General features: G+C 42.7%; 1 protein-coding gene across 2 annotated transcripts in view; it reads right to left on the bottom strand.

Moving 5' to 3' along the window:
* Window positions 1-16,863, bottom strand: part of jag2b (jagged canonical Notch ligand 2b) — a 42,532-nt gene that overhangs the window by 7,475 nt on the left and 18,194 nt on the right. Inside the window, exons 4-16 of one of the 2 annotated variants that reach the window (XM_085432270.1) lie at window positions 12,901-13,158; window positions 12,204-12,264; window positions 9,958-10,088; window positions 8,647-8,766; window positions 8,228-8,338; window positions 8,016-8,129; window positions 6,326-6,439; window positions 5,854-5,960; window positions 1,845-2,007; window positions 1,572-1,733; window positions 1,324-1,437; window positions 1,051-1,164; window positions 772-885 (exon numbers count right to left, since the gene is read on the bottom strand). In XM_085432270.1, the coding sequence (XP_085288396.1) occupies window positions 772-885; window positions 1,051-1,164; window positions 1,324-1,437; window positions 1,572-1,733; window positions 1,845-2,007; window positions 5,854-5,960; window positions 6,326-6,439; window positions 8,016-8,129; window positions 8,228-8,338; window positions 8,647-8,766; window positions 9,958-10,088; window positions 12,204-12,264; window positions 12,901-13,158 (1,683 nt within the window). The remainder of the gene's footprint in view (window positions 1-771; window positions 886-1,050; window positions 1,165-1,323; window positions 1,438-1,571; window positions 1,734-1,844; window positions 2,008-5,853; window positions 5,961-6,325; window positions 6,440-8,015; window positions 8,130-8,227; window positions 8,339-8,646; window positions 8,767-9,957; window positions 10,089-12,203; window positions 12,265-12,900; window positions 13,159-16,863) is intronic. The other variant, XM_085432271.1, reaches the window with a different exon arrangement.

The raw sequence follows: 16,863 nt of genomic DNA, 5'->3' as shown, positions 1-16,863 counted from the left end.
AGAGTTACGTGGTTATTAAAAGATATGCCAAGTCTTGCAAATTTGCAGCAATCACTGTAGCCCGTTTTACTCTGAATCTAACCAATCGAGACTAACACAGCTGGTTGTTTCTCAGTTCTATTCAAGAAGTGAAGGGGTATAAGACTGCATGACATTTCTTTAAGGAAGGGCCAACAGACATCCCATCTATTACTCCAAGTTTGCCCACCACAAGGTTTATGAGTGAAAGACAATCATGCTCCATCTCCTACACTTAGTTTTAAAATACAATAATGTCAGTAATATAAAGCATCAGAAAAGTTTCTGATAATCTTACAAGTGGATGTTTCCTGTCAATTTGTGACAGTTTCTTATTAACATGATACTTATTCACCTATAAGGAACTGCAGTTGGTTTAAAATCAGGGCTGATTAACAGCCAAACTTTTTCATCCTTGAATCCATCATTAGCATTACTCTGGCTTAGCCTCACCCACACACATTTCTCAGCTTGTTCAGAGGGTTAAGGTTAGGCCTGGCATTGTGTCCATTAATGACAATTTAAGCCAGTGACGGAAACAGCCCATTTCATAGTTATGAAAAGCATTAAGAGCTCCCAGCAACTACAAATGTAGCCGTAATGATTGGTCCATGCATCGTCTGTTTAGTGAAGGCAAAGCAGAGCAAAAAGCATTCAGTAAACATTTTAAAGTTTTTGGATTTCTGACAAAATCTCCCGTAAAACTAAGCCATTAGCTTCCTTAAACCTTAGCGTATTCCGTTTCTGCCTCACCTGTGTTGCACATCTTTCCTCCCCAACCAGGTGGGCATGCACAGCGGAAGGTATCCCCGTGGTCATTGCAGGTTCCTCCATTACTGCAGGTGGTTTCATCACACTGGCGCTCACCTGGCAAGAGGAAATTAATTAATAATTGGTGTAATCCAATAATGATATAAATGTAGACATCAGTTTTACAGCTGTGAAACTGTAAAAATACACAAAAGGTGGAGCTGGAACTACTGGGAGCTGTGAACATAAACACACCCATTAACACATAGGCAGATAACTCACGGGAATGGCAGGTCTTGCCCTTCCAGTTATCGGTGCAGTTGCAGTAGAAGTCGTTTACCAGGTCGATGCACTGTCCACCATTCTTACAAGGATTGTGTCTGCACTCGTTGACATCTGAGGAAGGAGGAAGGTTTCTATGATTCAAGTGTTTCATTCACTTTTGCATAAACTGTGGCGTGTTTGGTACAAAGCAACGCAGTGGTGGCAGATTCTTTAAACCAGCCGTGACTTTGTGTTTAAGAAGGACACAAAGACTAGCAGGAAATCACTCACTGTGGTCACAGAGCTGGCCCTCCCATCCATCAGGACAAACGCACTGAAATGAGTTCACTCTGTCAACGCAGGTTCCCCCATTTCTGCATGGGTTGCCTATGCAGTCGTTAATATCTAAAATAAAAAGAAAATGATATGACGTATATAATGATATACTGAAAGGGTTAAAAGAAAAGAAAAAACACCCCAAAAATGAATTACAGACCACACAGCACCTCCAGAATCTGAAAGCTTAAGTCTCTACGTACTCTCGTGACAGTAGATGCCACTGAAACCCGGATCACAGACGCAGGTGAAGTTTCCGGCTGGCTGGCTGATGCAGCGTCCTCGTGCGCCACAGACATTGGAGGGTATGTTCTGTATGCCATCCGAGTCATTGGTTGCAACAGCAATGCTGCAGCTGTCAATAGCTGTCAAAAATAAACCAAAAACCCCCCCAAAAAAACAAGTTTCAGGTTTAGTGTTTTCTCATATTATCGATCTATTCCAGCCTTTTCCCCCCTGCAGATTCCTTTAGCCACCTTGACATGGAGTGGTTTGGCAATCCTTTTTGAGCCTTTCACACATCTTTCCTTCGTAGCCTTCAGGACACGCACAGTAGAAGTCCTGTTCCATGCTATGACACTTGGCCTCATTCTCACAAGGGTTTGGATCACAGGCATCAGAAGATGACGAGCTTGGGATCTTTGGAAAAAACAGGAGAAGAGGGGGGGAAGGACAAACAAAATATACACATTAAAAGAGTGACTGTTCCAATTATAAGACCAATGATGGCGGAAAAAAATAAATAAATAAAAATCACTCAGTAAACATAGTCCATCATCTTTACACAGCCAGGTATCTTCTTCAGGTGATGATGGAGACCAAGAGGATCTAAAGCACTATATGTTAAAACAGTCCATTTGTATTCACCAGGTCATTGCAAGCACAAATGTTGAGGATGCTTCCTCAAACTAACAGCCTGATGTTGGACACAAAAACCCCGGCAAACAATACAGTAAACTGGTGTGACTTAGTACACTCAGCAAAGTTTTCTTCAACAAGTGCTCACGAATTGTGGGGTGGTAGAGCAGATCAGCTACTAACTGGAAGGTTGGTGGTTCGATCTTTGGCTTCCCCAGTCTGCATGCCAAATATAAATCCTTAGGCAAGATACTAACCCCAAATTGCTCTCCAATGTGCCCATCGGAGTGTGAATGTGTATGAATGTTGGTTAGATTATACTTGAGTATAGAAGGAAATGCTTGTATGCACACTATATCAGTCCGTTTTACGGACAAAAGAGTTTCTAAGTGGTAGAAAACATTATCATCACATTAAACTGCCTATGATAATAAAGCAATCAGGCCAGCTGGAGTAAGGACAGCTAAAGTCTGAAGGTGAGCAGCTTAGCTTGGCTCAAGCCTCTGCGATTATGAACAAACTGAGTAAGTGGACGAGCAATGTAAGCCTCAGAAACTTTTACTAAGCTCATCAACAGAATCCATGCTTTCGGTTTTACATCTCTGCCCTGCGTTATCATTCAAGATTATTTTGAGAGGAGTCAGAATGCGAAACGGAGCAGGCAAAAGAACGGCTATCCATTATGAAGCTGGTTCCACATCATGCAGAGACAAGCGAACACATAAATATAAATCCTCTGACACAGAGAGAAGCTGCCTAGAGGTCAGAGTGATAACTTCAGCCATTTTCACATACGGCATTTCTGGGATTGGACAGAAAATCTTTCAGTTCCTATAAACAGAGCATAACTGTGCATAAACTCTGGGTTGCAACCCGTTGCCATTTAAGGTGCTGAAAAAGGGAGATGGAATTGGGCAACGGGGTTGGTGAAGTTTGTGGTCACACAGTTTATTTTAAGTGTCAGGGCCAGACTTCTTTCTTTAGTATTTGCACGTGTGTGGTCAGGGAATCACGTCTGAAGGTAATAAATCTGCAGAACATCACTGTTAACTGCTTGCGCTGTCCAGAGCACAAAAGTCATTGTTAATGCAGCAGGCGAGAGCCCAGAATTTAGTGCGTTTCATTGCATAATTTATTTTTGCTGTGTCTAGCCAGACTTTTTGGCGATCGCTTAGATCACCCACATGTCCTCTGTGAATAAAAAGGGCCCAATTAAATGTAGATTGCCAACTGAGGACTCACATTTTACTGACCCCCTCTTTTCTTTCTTTGTTATTCTCAACTCGTATCCATGTTGTCCACTTGTCATCAAGTTTTCTACAGGAGACAGAGGCTCTCGTCACCAGCACCACCCGGGCAAGTTTAAGCGAAATTGCAAGATGCACCATTTCAAGTGGTCATAACTTGAAAAGTTGGCTCTGAAGAGAAAACTGGCAAAGGTTAAATCGGGTATTCCTGGACGTTTTTTGTTATTTTCCCTTTTTTCTTCACACCTCTAAGATTGTTTAGATGCAAGTTGCCCATTTTTGGATATCTCTTGCTTTAGAGATGTTTGATTTCGCGTGAATAAAATCTCACTAGATGGCATTCACCGTGTTGCGAGTAGTTTCATGTAGGATATTATCTTTCTATTGCACTACATCCACCCGAGGTATAATTGTGCAGATGGAGGCGGGCATCCACCTGGGTCCTGCTGATGTCAGCGTGTAATGATTAGAATTTCTTTCGTTTATCATTATTCAGCAGCTGGTACCTCGCGATCTCAATTAACTCTGAGATAATTTAATATATTGCTTAATTTCCATAACAAGAGTCTTTAAAAAAAAAAAAAAAGCATTGGCCAATCAGATCAAGATATTTAGGAACCATGAATGGATTTCAAGGCAGCAAATATGAGATTTCACGCTGGGACCTAGTGCTTGACCGACTAAAAGTGATATTCGCAGAGTCACACTAGTAAGAGTGCTTGAATATAAAAAGATAAAGCTCTTTTTTGCTTGGCCCCTTAAATTCACAAAATTCACTAAATTTAAGCATGTCTACTACCATAAAAGTAAATGCATCATATTTGTCCCCTTTAGCCTTTTCTCTGTACCCATTTTCTCTGAAGACATGAAACACCGAGGCAAACATGACATTGATTAATCCAGTAAGCACTTGATTGTGTAGTCACAATCTAATCAGAGAAATACGATGCTGGAGGCATTGTAGTTTTGGCACTGCGGGGTAGGACTATACGGCCCTGCAACAGCAGGCATTAGAGCTCTGTAGTATGCGGGCAGAAATCCAGGGTCCCCTCATTCAGAGAGGCTCATATTTATAGTAGAGATGCTAAATCAGGATTGGCTCCTGACCAGCAATGTCCTCCATTCAGGACCCCAAGAGATGCAGCTGAGTGTCGGTTTCCTCACTGCTAACCTACATTCAAACACTCGCTTCATACATGAAGGGCTGCAGCAGGGACACCAATATGTGGCATCTTTATGAAATAAAAGTATGAATTGTGACGTGGACTTGGCTTGCAGGGTTGGAGGCTGACAACATTGCACGTTTTGGCAGATCACAGCAGCGATTTGGCACGTAGGGGAGTTTCATGATCTGCTGGATCAGATGACTATTGTGTTATGGCTTTTTGGTTGTCTTTATAGTTTAGGGCAATTTCTAGTCCATCTTAATGACACTTACATCCCAATTCATGGGCTGCTTTGCTTCACAACATGTTTTCTAGCATCCAACTTCACAGGAAACCATTTCCCCATCAGTGCTGGTACAATTGCACATGATTAGTCGCTATGATGGCATTTTGTTAATGTTCTACGTTTACAGAAGATCTGTGAAACAAACAGATCACCTTTTACGGTCATGATACCAGGTTATAATAAGAGATATCATCTCCTGATTTACATGCATATAACCACAAAGCATTTGCGGTCACATTTTATTTGTAGTGTGAACAACCAGACAAAAAAAAAAAAAAAAAAAAATCGGAATTGAGCATTAAGACCTGCAGTGTGAACGTAGCCTTAGACCTCCAAGAAAACACCCTGAACTTAAGTGGACATAACATACAAACTCCACAGGTCCTGGACCCCTAAGCCTGGGGTGGGGAACTCAAGGGCCGGTGTCCTGCAGGTTTTAGGTATCGCCCTGGGTCATCACAGCTGAATCAAATGATTAGTTCATTCCCAGGCTTCTGGAGAACTTCAGGACATGTTGAGGAGGTAATTCCCCCCAAACCCTGTCCTAAGCACTAAAGAGCTCAAGTTAAGGTAGTGTGTGAAACTTCTGGTTTTGGATCGATCAAATAATCAACATTACTAATTTACAAGCGTTTGTTGAAACAAACTTTGAAAATGTGAAATTGTGAAAACCAAAAGTGTGCCTTGGCAAGGCCAACAAGTCCAGAAATGTGAAAGGCAGTAAAGCACTTTACACAAACCATAAATCCTGCATGATATTGGTTTATGGAATTACAGCAAAAAACAGGTTTCGCCTCTCATATTTTATACCACAAGATGCAATAAAGGGTTAGTCAGCATCTCACAGCAAAAATTAATAAATGAAGCCTACTGCTACGTTACGTATTGCAGTTGGTCACTGGTAGAACCTGGGTAACATGAGACTCACCTCACACAGCTGTCCAGTGAACTGCGGTGGGCATTCGCACACAAAGCTGTTCAACACAGCGCGGCAAGTTGCTCCATTCTTGCACTGACCGTGGCAGGCACTGGTATCTGAAGAGGAAGACAACAAGAATTAGCAAGTTTCCTGCAAACATTCATTTTAAAAATGCTACTCCACTAAAAGAGTGAACGATGCGCTATCAGTTGTGCATAGATTAAGTAAAAGTTAGGAAAAGAAAAAAAAACTAGTGAAGTGAGAAGGGTGCCAGATAGACTCTTATGTAACTGGGCATGCATAACACAGCTGGAGTTTCGGTTTGCGAGACGAGAAAGGAACACGTTGCCACACGTGTGGAAAGTAAGCGGTGCCAAAGTACACCTAAGCTGTGCATCCAGAAAGTGAGGAGGAGACATCCGAGAGCAGCCAGAAGAAGAGTTATCGATTTAGGAGCGACTTTGAAGGGAGGAATACTGACTGATGTCACAGTTTTGTCCGGACCATCCCCGAAAACAGCTGCAGTGATATCCGCCAATCAAATTTTTGCAAGAGTAAGCGTTCACACAGGGCTGTCTTGCACACTCATTTGCATCTGTGAAGGCAGGAGTAAGGAGTCAATCAATTGAATGAAACCAGAGAAGGGACAAGATAGGAAAGAGACCAGCAACCCAGCTTTGAAGGCCTGCTGGCACCTGCGCTCTTGTATAATCGAACACTCAGAAGTTCGAGTGAGGTAAAGTTCGAGGAATAAAGAGTTAATCAAAGAACAGTTTAAATAATGAGGATTTTTGGTCAACTTCTGAGTTACAAAACTTTATGAACGTCTAATATTTAATGGCTCAAGTGCCTTAATTCTTAAATTTTTTGTCCAGTTGGTGTCAACAGAGTACTGGTATAAAATTACCTGCCTATTATTGGAATTCAAAAGCACAAAATTTGATATAAATATATTCATTCTTTTCAGTTTCTTGACCAATGAAAACATTGCTGGTTAAGATCAGGTGGAGCGGTCTCATAGGCTCGCTTCTGTACCCACAGAGTTCTCGCCACTTTCAAAGCTATAGTCTTCAGACCGAAAATGACGCAGGCTCAGGCGACAACACCTCAGGCACTGTATCAGACTTCACACAGCTTTAAGCGCCACAAAAAGCTTTATTCAAGCCTTTACTCCACAATACATGGAAACAAACTTTGAAGAGTAAAAGTGCCGAGCTACTTTCAGGATCTCAATTTCAAATTCAGTGTAAGTGATAAAATCTGCGAAAGTTCACCTGAATTTAATATTTAGCACCGAGTTATCCTGTAGTGCACTGAGTCGACGTCATTTTCGCAAAAAATTCCCCATTTGCATCACAGGGTGTTTTTTTCCCTGCTTAAGAGATTTTAGCCAGACTGAGAGAAAAGCACTGTAATTAAGTCTTACGTAAAGTTTATTTTAGAACTTCATAATATTTTTAGAATATGTTTTGTGCGCCATATAGACAACCTCACAGTAATTCTATACACCACTTTGACCTGTTCAATAAAGATTAACAGTTTCACTCACAAACATCAACCACCTGCAGGTATTAAAAGTGGGTGTTTGGGGAGGAGAGGGGAGTCCGCAGGGAGTCCTGCTACACTCCCCTCACACACCTGTCTTCTCTATGAAACCCCAAACTCTACACATGCACCAATGGCCAGGTAAGACAGGAGGCCTATAGCTGCCTGTAAACTGAGACTGGAGCTGGTAAAACGACACTGAACTCTCGGGATCTCTTTCCTGCCTTTACCCCCACACACGCAACCCAACTTTGTTTACCGGTTGTAATCCATTTCCTGACTTTATGCTGGTCACGTCCGCTCATCGGAGAGGGGGGGTTCTACAGAAATGAATGCCACAGAGAGTGGCCAGCAAACAGCCGGATATAGGCTTTGGTATCTCATAAAGTCATTGAGAAAAAGGTGGTCACGCTGTGGGAAGCTGCCAGCTCATTCAGGATACCAACATCCTATATTGTGGCCTTGTGACATGGCAGTTTCATTCCAAAATGATGAGCAATGCTATGCCTGCGTGTCAAAGGCCAATTATTTATTTTAGGAAAAGGAACAAACAGGAAAAGGGCAGAAAAACATCTTCCCCGGCTGAAATAAAAACACACTAATATGTGTATGCACACAAAACTCACCTATCTGGCAGGTCTTTCCTTCCCACTGAGGGAGGCACACACACTCGAATCCATCCTTCAGGTTAATGCAAGTTCCACCATGAGAACATGGACTGGAAGCACAGTCATCCAAATCTGAGGAAAATACTCAGGTAAGTGACTGACTGATCAAAAACCTGATTTTCATGGCTGGAAATCACTTTCATGTGTAGAAAAGAAATGAAGACACTCACTGGCACAGGTTGGATTATCCCAGCCTGGAGGACACTGGCATTCAAACCCTGCTGGAACCTCGCGGCATGTACCACCATTTGCACAAGGACTGGAAACACAGGCGTGCTCAGCTGAAGAAGCAATAGTGTGGAAGAAAGGGAAACATTAATTTCATATGAGATATGTTTGGGTATTTTTTTCCTGTTTTTAAAAGTGTATTGTTAAAAAAAAATAAAAAAAAATACAAGTCTCCATTTGTCTTGCTGGATGCTTTCCCTACAAACTGTAAATAAGTTCACAGAAAAAGTGCCATGTATTTCTGACTAGCAAAACAAAGGCCAGTATAGCTGAGAGAGGAGGCGGCGGCAGCAGCGGAGGAGAGGGCAGAAAATATGCTGTACATGGAAGGCCCACCTCTAGGGAGTGGATTCTCTCTCACCTATCTCACAGTTCTTTCCAGAGAAGCCCTCTGGACAGGCACAGTGGTACTCATCTGGCTGGGTGTTCATACAAGTTCCTCCGTTAACACAAGGCTGATGGCGACCGCAGTAATTCAGATCTGGAGCAAGAACAGCAAGGAGATGCACAGTGAAGTGAAATGACAACTCAAGGTTGCAAAGAGAAGCACAGAAAATCTATGAAGCTGTCTTTTTTCACTTTGCGCTATATTTTCAACCAGGTAGAGAGAAGTTTGATATTAAGTGATAAGTGAATGTTCAGAAGGAACATGAGGATTAGAACTTCACCACTCAGAAACAAAAATCAAAGATGACAGCTGTTGCCACACGTGTTTATGATGTTTCACATCAATCTTAGACACGGGTACAGAGGCATACTGCCAAATATGAGTTAATGCAGGTCAAAATAATGTTTTTACAAAACTGTTCCTGGTTGAACTGAATACTAGAATTTTATCTGTATTGGTATATTCTGAAGTGACACTACTAATAATTCTCTTTAACAATTACAAGTGGAACAAACAGCTCTCATCTTGTTCCACTTTTTATCCCGTTGGAGCAGAGAGCTCCCAGAAAGCTCGTCAGATTCCTCAGTCAGCAAGAAGCACCAGCTGTCCACTTTGACAGGAAGCACAGTGTTTTCTCAACCCCTCTGCTGCACTGCATTAAAATAAATTTTACTGTATTCAGACCACTAGCTGTGTAGACTTAGTCTGCTTATCTGTATAAATGCAGTTTTTCACAATTATATTCTTTGCTTCATTATTTTAAAGCTCCCAAAAATAAACTAACTGATCGCCGCACACCAGCTTTAGGCTAAAAGCCAGGTCACCCTAAAGGCTGGTAAATAAATGAGCAGGGGGATCAGTCTCCGCTGGGGATCTTAGGGCCCATTCTCATCCCCTGAAGAGCCCTGTGTGACGAAGGGATGTGGGGGGGTGGAGATCGGGTGTCCCTGCTGTCGCTCAGATCACACAAGCAGTAAAACTATCCAGCCGCCGGTCTCCACTCAGAGAAAATGAGCAGTAAATATAATTCAGACCTCATATAAACAGTGTAATTCTGTAATAACTGAATAACTATAATAATATAAAGATAAATGTAACTCCTCAATGTTAATGGGTCAGGGTGTGAGAAGCTTGCTCATCTATTACTCATGAAATCCAAGAAACTGTACCTGGAGGGGGAGCAGAGGAACGACAACAACGACTCACCCTGCCTGGTGTTGCGAGTCCCTGTGAATACATTTTGTAAAAAAATAAATAAATAAATAAACAGCATTTCTTCCATACCTTTTTCGCACATCAGACCACCCCAGTTCTGCTGGCAGTTGCACTGCCAGGGGGCGTTGCAAGTCCCGTGGACACAACCAGGATGAAGCTCACATTCATCACAAAACTGGCCCTTCCAGCCATATCGGCACCTGCCAAACAAGAACACAGCCATGAATAATTTCCCTTTAACAGCTTCTTGAAAAATTGTTGGTTTCATGGTCCGAATCCTAATATAGTGAAATCACCCATCGGTGATGAATCAATCTTTTCAAAATATCTACATAAAACAATCTGCAACTTATGTCCAACAGTTTTGAAACTGATATGGTTTTATGCTTGATTATAAATCACCACAACCAAACTAGCGTCTGTTAAGAACAGTTCTTAAAGACACCCATTAGGCTGTGAGCTGCTGTAGCTACTAATGATGCACAAGTGACAGACAGCCCGTGGAAACAAACCTAATATTGTACCTGCTATAGTGTCAACACATCCCATGGACGTCTTCTGCCAACTAATCTTAGTAGAGGGTGACATTCCGGGGCAGCAGGGGTTAAGGATACTTCCAGTAGCTACTGTGCATTGGGTTAGAGTATGCGGGTGAGGCGGATTTGGGGGCTACAAGGGTGACGTGATGTTTCTGAGAGTGCGTGGCTGGAGGTGATTGTGTGTATACAGTGTTTATGCGCAGCAGTCTGACGCTTCGGGACTGTACTCGGCTATTCCAAGGCTGAAATGTTGTCACGGCAGCTGTCTTGTCAATTGGCTGCTATTTTGAGCCCCTTGCAGACGGCACCGCTGCCTCTCTGAGCTTTCAGCACCCCCTTCCAACCCCCTCTTCCAGCCAGTCTCAGACTGTGGGGTCCGGGGTATCAGGGTAAGACTTGGCATGCTTCATCCACTGTATTCAATTACCACCAGAGAGCTTAACAGCAATTTGGCAATAACACTAAAAAGAACACGGAGACTGCTTTAAGGTATCCAAAGAGTAAATCTGTAGTTTGTCCTTATTGATATAATTAATCACAAATGTGAAACTTATGAAACTTGGCAAAACTCCATATAGAAGGGTTACAATTAATATCTAAGGAGTTCTTAGGAACACTGCAGCAAACCTCTTAAATATGTCAGAACAAGCCTAATGCGGGCTAATAAAAAGCCTCAATACTGTGGTGTGACAACAGGCACGTACTAGCCTTTGTGTTTCTCAAAAGCCCGTGGCAGACGAGGCAAAGCCCATAAAACCTTGATGAAATAAAGGGAATAAAGGGAGATGGCAAGGGATTTGATGCAAGCTTTCTGTGACCTGAGGCATCATTAAATTCATGCCGCTGCAGGAAGTCTCTTTACTGCTGCTCTTCCATTGATGTCACACTTCCTGTTGACTGCAACTTGACATTTTGTATGACTAAGAAGAATGCGCTAACTAGAAAAAGGACGGCACAAGAAAACACCATTCCCTCATTCCTCAGCTTTCGGCCAACTCTCTTTCCTAACACGTGGAGGCAAGCATCCCCCCCGATACAGCAGGTGAAAGACTGGGGTGGCGAAATGACGACGGGATGTACCACATCCTGGAAACGTGGATTCACTGGGACATCCAACGTCACTTTATCTAATTGTCGTTTCCACTTTGGGAAATGTACATAACACGGCGGGATATTCATTTCCGCTCCTGTCCCTTGCCCTTCGAGGAGGACTGCAATGCGGATGGGGAGAGCATCTGACAATTCCCAGCACGTTTTGCAGTGGTCAAATTCACACACCAAGACGAGTCCCTTTCTTCAGTCCGAGCTGCAGAAGCCTGATGAGGTGCTTGGTATTCTAAGGAGGATTTCGGATAGCTAAAAATACAAGAAGGCTGGTACGGCATTGCCCTTTTCTTCTGAACTGAGGTGGAGATGCCCACGAGGGAGGGAAAGGCTGACACACACACACACACACACACAAAATACAACAGGCTTCGACAAGTGAAGGTGCCTCTGCTTTAAATCCAGCCTTTCCACCCCCACAGATTTAGCTCCTCTGCTGAATTTTTAAGAAATACCGATGCAATTTTGTATGTTTTAAAAACAAACCAAAAAAAAAAAAAAAAAACAAACAAAAACCAACATTTCATCTAAAAATGCATGAGCAATATGACAGCGATCTAACATTTTACGACATGTGATACATTTAGAAAATTACAGCGCCAGAAACAGAAAGATTCTGCATTTATGATTCACATTTTTGCATATCAAATAAAATCTTCCCAGTCATCTTACTTGCATTCGCCTGGGACACTGCATGAGCCATGTAACAGGTTGCAACCTTGCTTGCAGATCGCTAAGACAGAAAAAGAGCAACAACATGTGTTTATTTAAATGCATCTCTTCCCATCCCATGCAACCCAGGTAATTAAAGAAGTGGAGGAAAGGGGGCACCAAGACAGAAAGTGGGTGGTAGAGACGCTGGTTTGTTTTGTTTGCCTTCATCCTAACAAGTGCAACAAGACATGAAAATTCATGGCACCCTGACTAGACAACTTTATGGCCTGCATAAAACACCACCCTCTTTTTTAAAAAAAACAAACAAGCCAGGCCTTCTGCGCTCTCCTCCCCTTTTTCACCCTTCATCTTCTAAGGTCAGTTGGATGATTTATTGAGGGCCCCCCCACTCTCTCCAACACCACCCACAAGCATGACCTCAACACTGCTAGACTTTAGAATAATGACCTGACCAAACATTCTACGTTTATTTATGCATACTGCACATTTCTGCCATCTTACTTTAATAATTATAGCCTTGATGATCAGTAAAGAGTAAACTGATCGGACTCCCTTTGAAAATCTGAACCCAAACTTAATAGAAACAGTTTAAAAGACATCTCATTAAATAGATCTCAAAAGGCAGCGAATCTTTACAATTCATTCACGCATTTCTTTTTATTTTTGAAGACATTTTAAGGTGCTAGGAGCTCACCTGTTGTGCAGTCGTGGCCCATCCAACCATCCAGGCACACACGGGTGCCTAAAGGCCCACAGCGGTAGTGGCCAAAGTAGTCGTCACGAGGAGAACACTGTATGTTGCACGTGCTGGTGTAGTAGTTTTCGTCACACTTTACCCGGATACGATAAGTGATGCGAGCCACGGGCCCATCGTGCATGATTGTCTGCCAGGGGTCACCAGGGTTGATCATGCCAGTGCGGGCGCTGCGCTCAATCAGCAGGTCCTCCTCAGCTGAAACAAAACGGGGTGAATGTGCGATTCAGACTCACTTCCTTCTCACCACACATAAAGCAACTCAACCTGACACTGGATCAGATATTAGTCCACTCAAAAGGTGTCCTGACAAAACGTCCATCTATACGGCAGTTTAGTTTTTTGACTTGATCATTGCGGTCAACAGAGTCGACACAAAGTGTAAAGCTCAGACGATGACATTTCATTATTGCCTTTCTCTTGTTATGTTCTACACTAGCTTTAGAAGCTTTTATTGGACTTGTGCTAAAATAATATCCTGCCATAAACTGAATTAATATTTCACTTCATTTCACTTTCACACCTTTTGTCTGCTGAGAGCAGCTACACTTACAGTGAGAGGAGGGAGAGAAGAGTCTAACGTGACTAGATCAGAGAGGTATGCAATAGGTAAATTGAAAGTGGTGTTTAAGTACAGCCTGATGTTGCCTGGTGCCATGTAAAGAATCATTCCCAGCTTTTTCCTCAAAGTGAGCACCACAGCTTATTAGTATTCCCTACACGAACACCAACTACAGTCACTCATTTTAAATTTTTAGGCGGTCCCAGACTTCAGTGAATTTTACCAACTTTATGAAGCTCTGTAATGCTCCATATTTATTCTCAACCCTCAAGTTAATTTGTATAATTCACAGTTCATAACAATCCTCATAGCTCGAAGTAAACCCGCATAGTTCTCCCCGTTTATAAAAGCAAGACATTTCAAGGTCTCTCTTTTTAAGCCAGCTTCCTTCTGATTGGCTGCCCTCTTGCAAATCGATGGTCTGACCAGCAAGTGAGGGAGCCTTCTCTGCTCACCACCAGAACTGTGTCTGAGTTTGCCATTAAGGATAGCGGGGGAGGGGGGGGGGGGGGGGGAATCTGGCTGGTACTGAGCATTTACAGAGATATTAATTCTGAACGTTTGTTGCACAGGTGGTGCCTGCACGTGTGGTAGACTCCACATTTAAGCCAGATTTAAAATAATCGACTAGTTTAACAGTCAAAATACAGAAAAGTGTAACAGATCCGATTTCAGACTCTGACAAACACTCGGACCACATAAATAAGGCACACATGCTGTGCAATAACCAACAAATACCCACTACCCAGGCTGAGATCCTCACACTTTTTCTTTCCCCTGCCTATTGCACGCTTCTGTCCGTCTGTTACAGACCGAGCCACAGCATCTAACAGAGTGTCAACAGTAGACTTTATATAAAAGATTACAGTTGGAGACTTTAATATGAGAATCTCTTGGACCTGACTTGCATCTTCAGTCACTCTCAGGAGGTTTTTTGAGATATTGCAGTTTGTGGCACTTTCTGGTGGCTTCGCTTTTCAGCATCAGAGGTCACTGCTTTCTGTAAATAAGCTTCCACTTGCTATCATCAACTTAAAAGGTAATGAAGATCAATCAAGCACTTTAAAAAAAAACACTATCTAAGGAGTGAAACCTTTATGCAGAAGTCTCTCCATTAACTAAGTTGTTTAAAGGCTGAGGTATACTTATCAGGATGACTAAAAACTAATTTATTTGAAGCAATTTGAAAATCGGACGCTGATGTGGACCCTCTATCCATTCGTACAGTCACACTCAATTGTACCCACTGAATTTTAAGTGCGCTCTTGAAATTCATTGTCAATTTTCTGGCAACAGCACATATCATCTGTGAGCTTTAAACAAGCACCATCATGAAGCATCTGTGAAACATTTAAAGCCAATCATCCTCTAGCATTCAAACAGTCTACTTCTGAGGGGCAGAATGAAATAACAGGCAATCTTTTCACAGTGGAGTCAAAGCTGGAGAACAATCTCTGTGGAAATATGGGGGCCTGCGACTTCCTCCGTGGCTTTGGGCTCAATGCTCCAAAGACATTTTAAAGCAGGAACACGCACACACACACACATTCCTCTGCTGGAGTCTGACAATGTCAGACAAAATTAAGCAACAATAACAGAAATAACCCTCGGTGGTTGCCAGATAGAGAACAATGGGCTCGGGGCCCAAGCCGGTCTCTGCTACTAAGCGTCTAAACACTGAGCCCGGCCACCCAGTCCAGTCCACTTCCTGCTCGATAAACACAAGGAAAACAGCCGGCGGCCTTTCCTGAGGACACAGGGGGAAGGGAAGAGGGGTGCTATGGAGGACATGACGCTGGAAGAGAGGAATCTCACTGACATCCTCGACACACTGGTAGGCTCTTACGTAGGACCAGACATGACCCCGATGCTGACTCAGGCCAGACAAGTTCAACTTAATGTCTCAGACTGAGAATGAAGAATCCATCTGTGCAAAAACAACAAATAGTTCAATGACAAGCAAAAGAAAAACTTAAGTATCGCTGGCTCATGACAAGTGTGAACTATGGCTACACTTGGAGTGGCGTGTCTCCAGAATATTCAACTTTGCAGTAGCTTGCAAATGCAGACCCTGTTCTGTTCTGCAAACTCTCCAAAGTCTCCACCTGCTACAGGTTCTAGTTAGAGTGCACCTCTAGTACACAGTGAGTCAGAGTACACCACTGGGGTGAGGAGGTCTCTGAAGAGGCAAGTGAATGACAAAGGAGCACTACAACGGGGATGAACAGGGAAACATGAGGAAGGAAGACTGAATATGTCCCAGCATTGATTCATTAGCATTGGTGTCCATATTAATACAAGCACTGTTTTTTCAGCACTACCAACTGACTTAACAGGCTCCTTTTTTTGTTTTTTCTTGCAATGGTTACAACGGCTTCAAGCTGCAGTTCCACATGTATCCATTAGTATAGATCAAACTACGGATTTGGTTGTTGCACCCCAATTCTCACCAATATGTGGTGTTCTGGTGTTGGCCCAGTATAGATCTGGTGTAATAGAACTGGTGCTTCAATGTTCATGATCTTGGCTCTAAGGCCTACAGACCAGTCAGTGCAACCAAAGAAGACAAAAAACCCACTGATAGGTCTCTAAATTTGTGTGACTGGCGCTTTAGTTTTGGTGGAAGAAAATCTTTTACCATCAGTAACAAAGGGGTTCAGATGATGCTTTTCTGTTCTGTAAATCTAGATGAAGGCTTGACATCTTAGAACAGCGGTCCCCCAACCCCCGGGCCACAGACCAGTACAGGAGTCGCTTGGTACCAGGCTGCGAGAGTTCAGGCTTGGGTGTGAAATTTATGGTTTTCAGGTTGTTGTTTTTTTTTTTAAATTATTATTAACTCTGTTTCTCTGGGTCTTTTCCTGTGTTGTAGTTGTGTCTTATTTTGAAAGAAATATGTATGCATTACCATAGCGACCAGAGAGCATTAAGGGGCAGAGGGGACGATGTTACTCTCAATGTTGTTGGCGCATTTCAGGGGGACGCTGCTAGTAAAGTTACAATTACACAGTGAATTCACGGTTATTATTGTATTTACAAAATACCACAGTTTGTCTTTGTTGTATCATTTTATTTTGTTGTATTTATGGACGACACCTTAAAGGCCAGTCCGTAAAAATCATGTCTGACATGTAGCGCAAAAAGGTTTGGGGAGCGCTGTCTTAGAACTACTGGAGAATGAGGTCCATGTCTTTCTAACAAGTCTCCCCATTTATAAAAAGTTGCCTTACCATTACTCATGAAATAAACCTACTTCTAACACGTTGCTATGAAAAGCACAAGACACCACTGCTAATGAAAAGATAAGACAAGTTCACGTGTGACCTGTCCAACCCTCCCAC

This window comes from Copadichromis virginalis, linkage group LG15 (assembly GCF_057382275.1).
Source record: "Copadichromis virginalis isolate Kocher_CV1m ecotype Utaka linkage group LG15, C_Virginalis_male_GT1.1, whole genome shotgun sequence".
Classification (NCBI taxonomy): Eukaryota; Metazoa; Chordata; class Actinopteri; order Cichliformes; family Cichlidae; genus Copadichromis; species Copadichromis virginalis.
The sequence above is the reverse complement of the archived record's forward strand: the minus strand, read 5'-3'. Positions and strand labels throughout refer to the sequence as shown.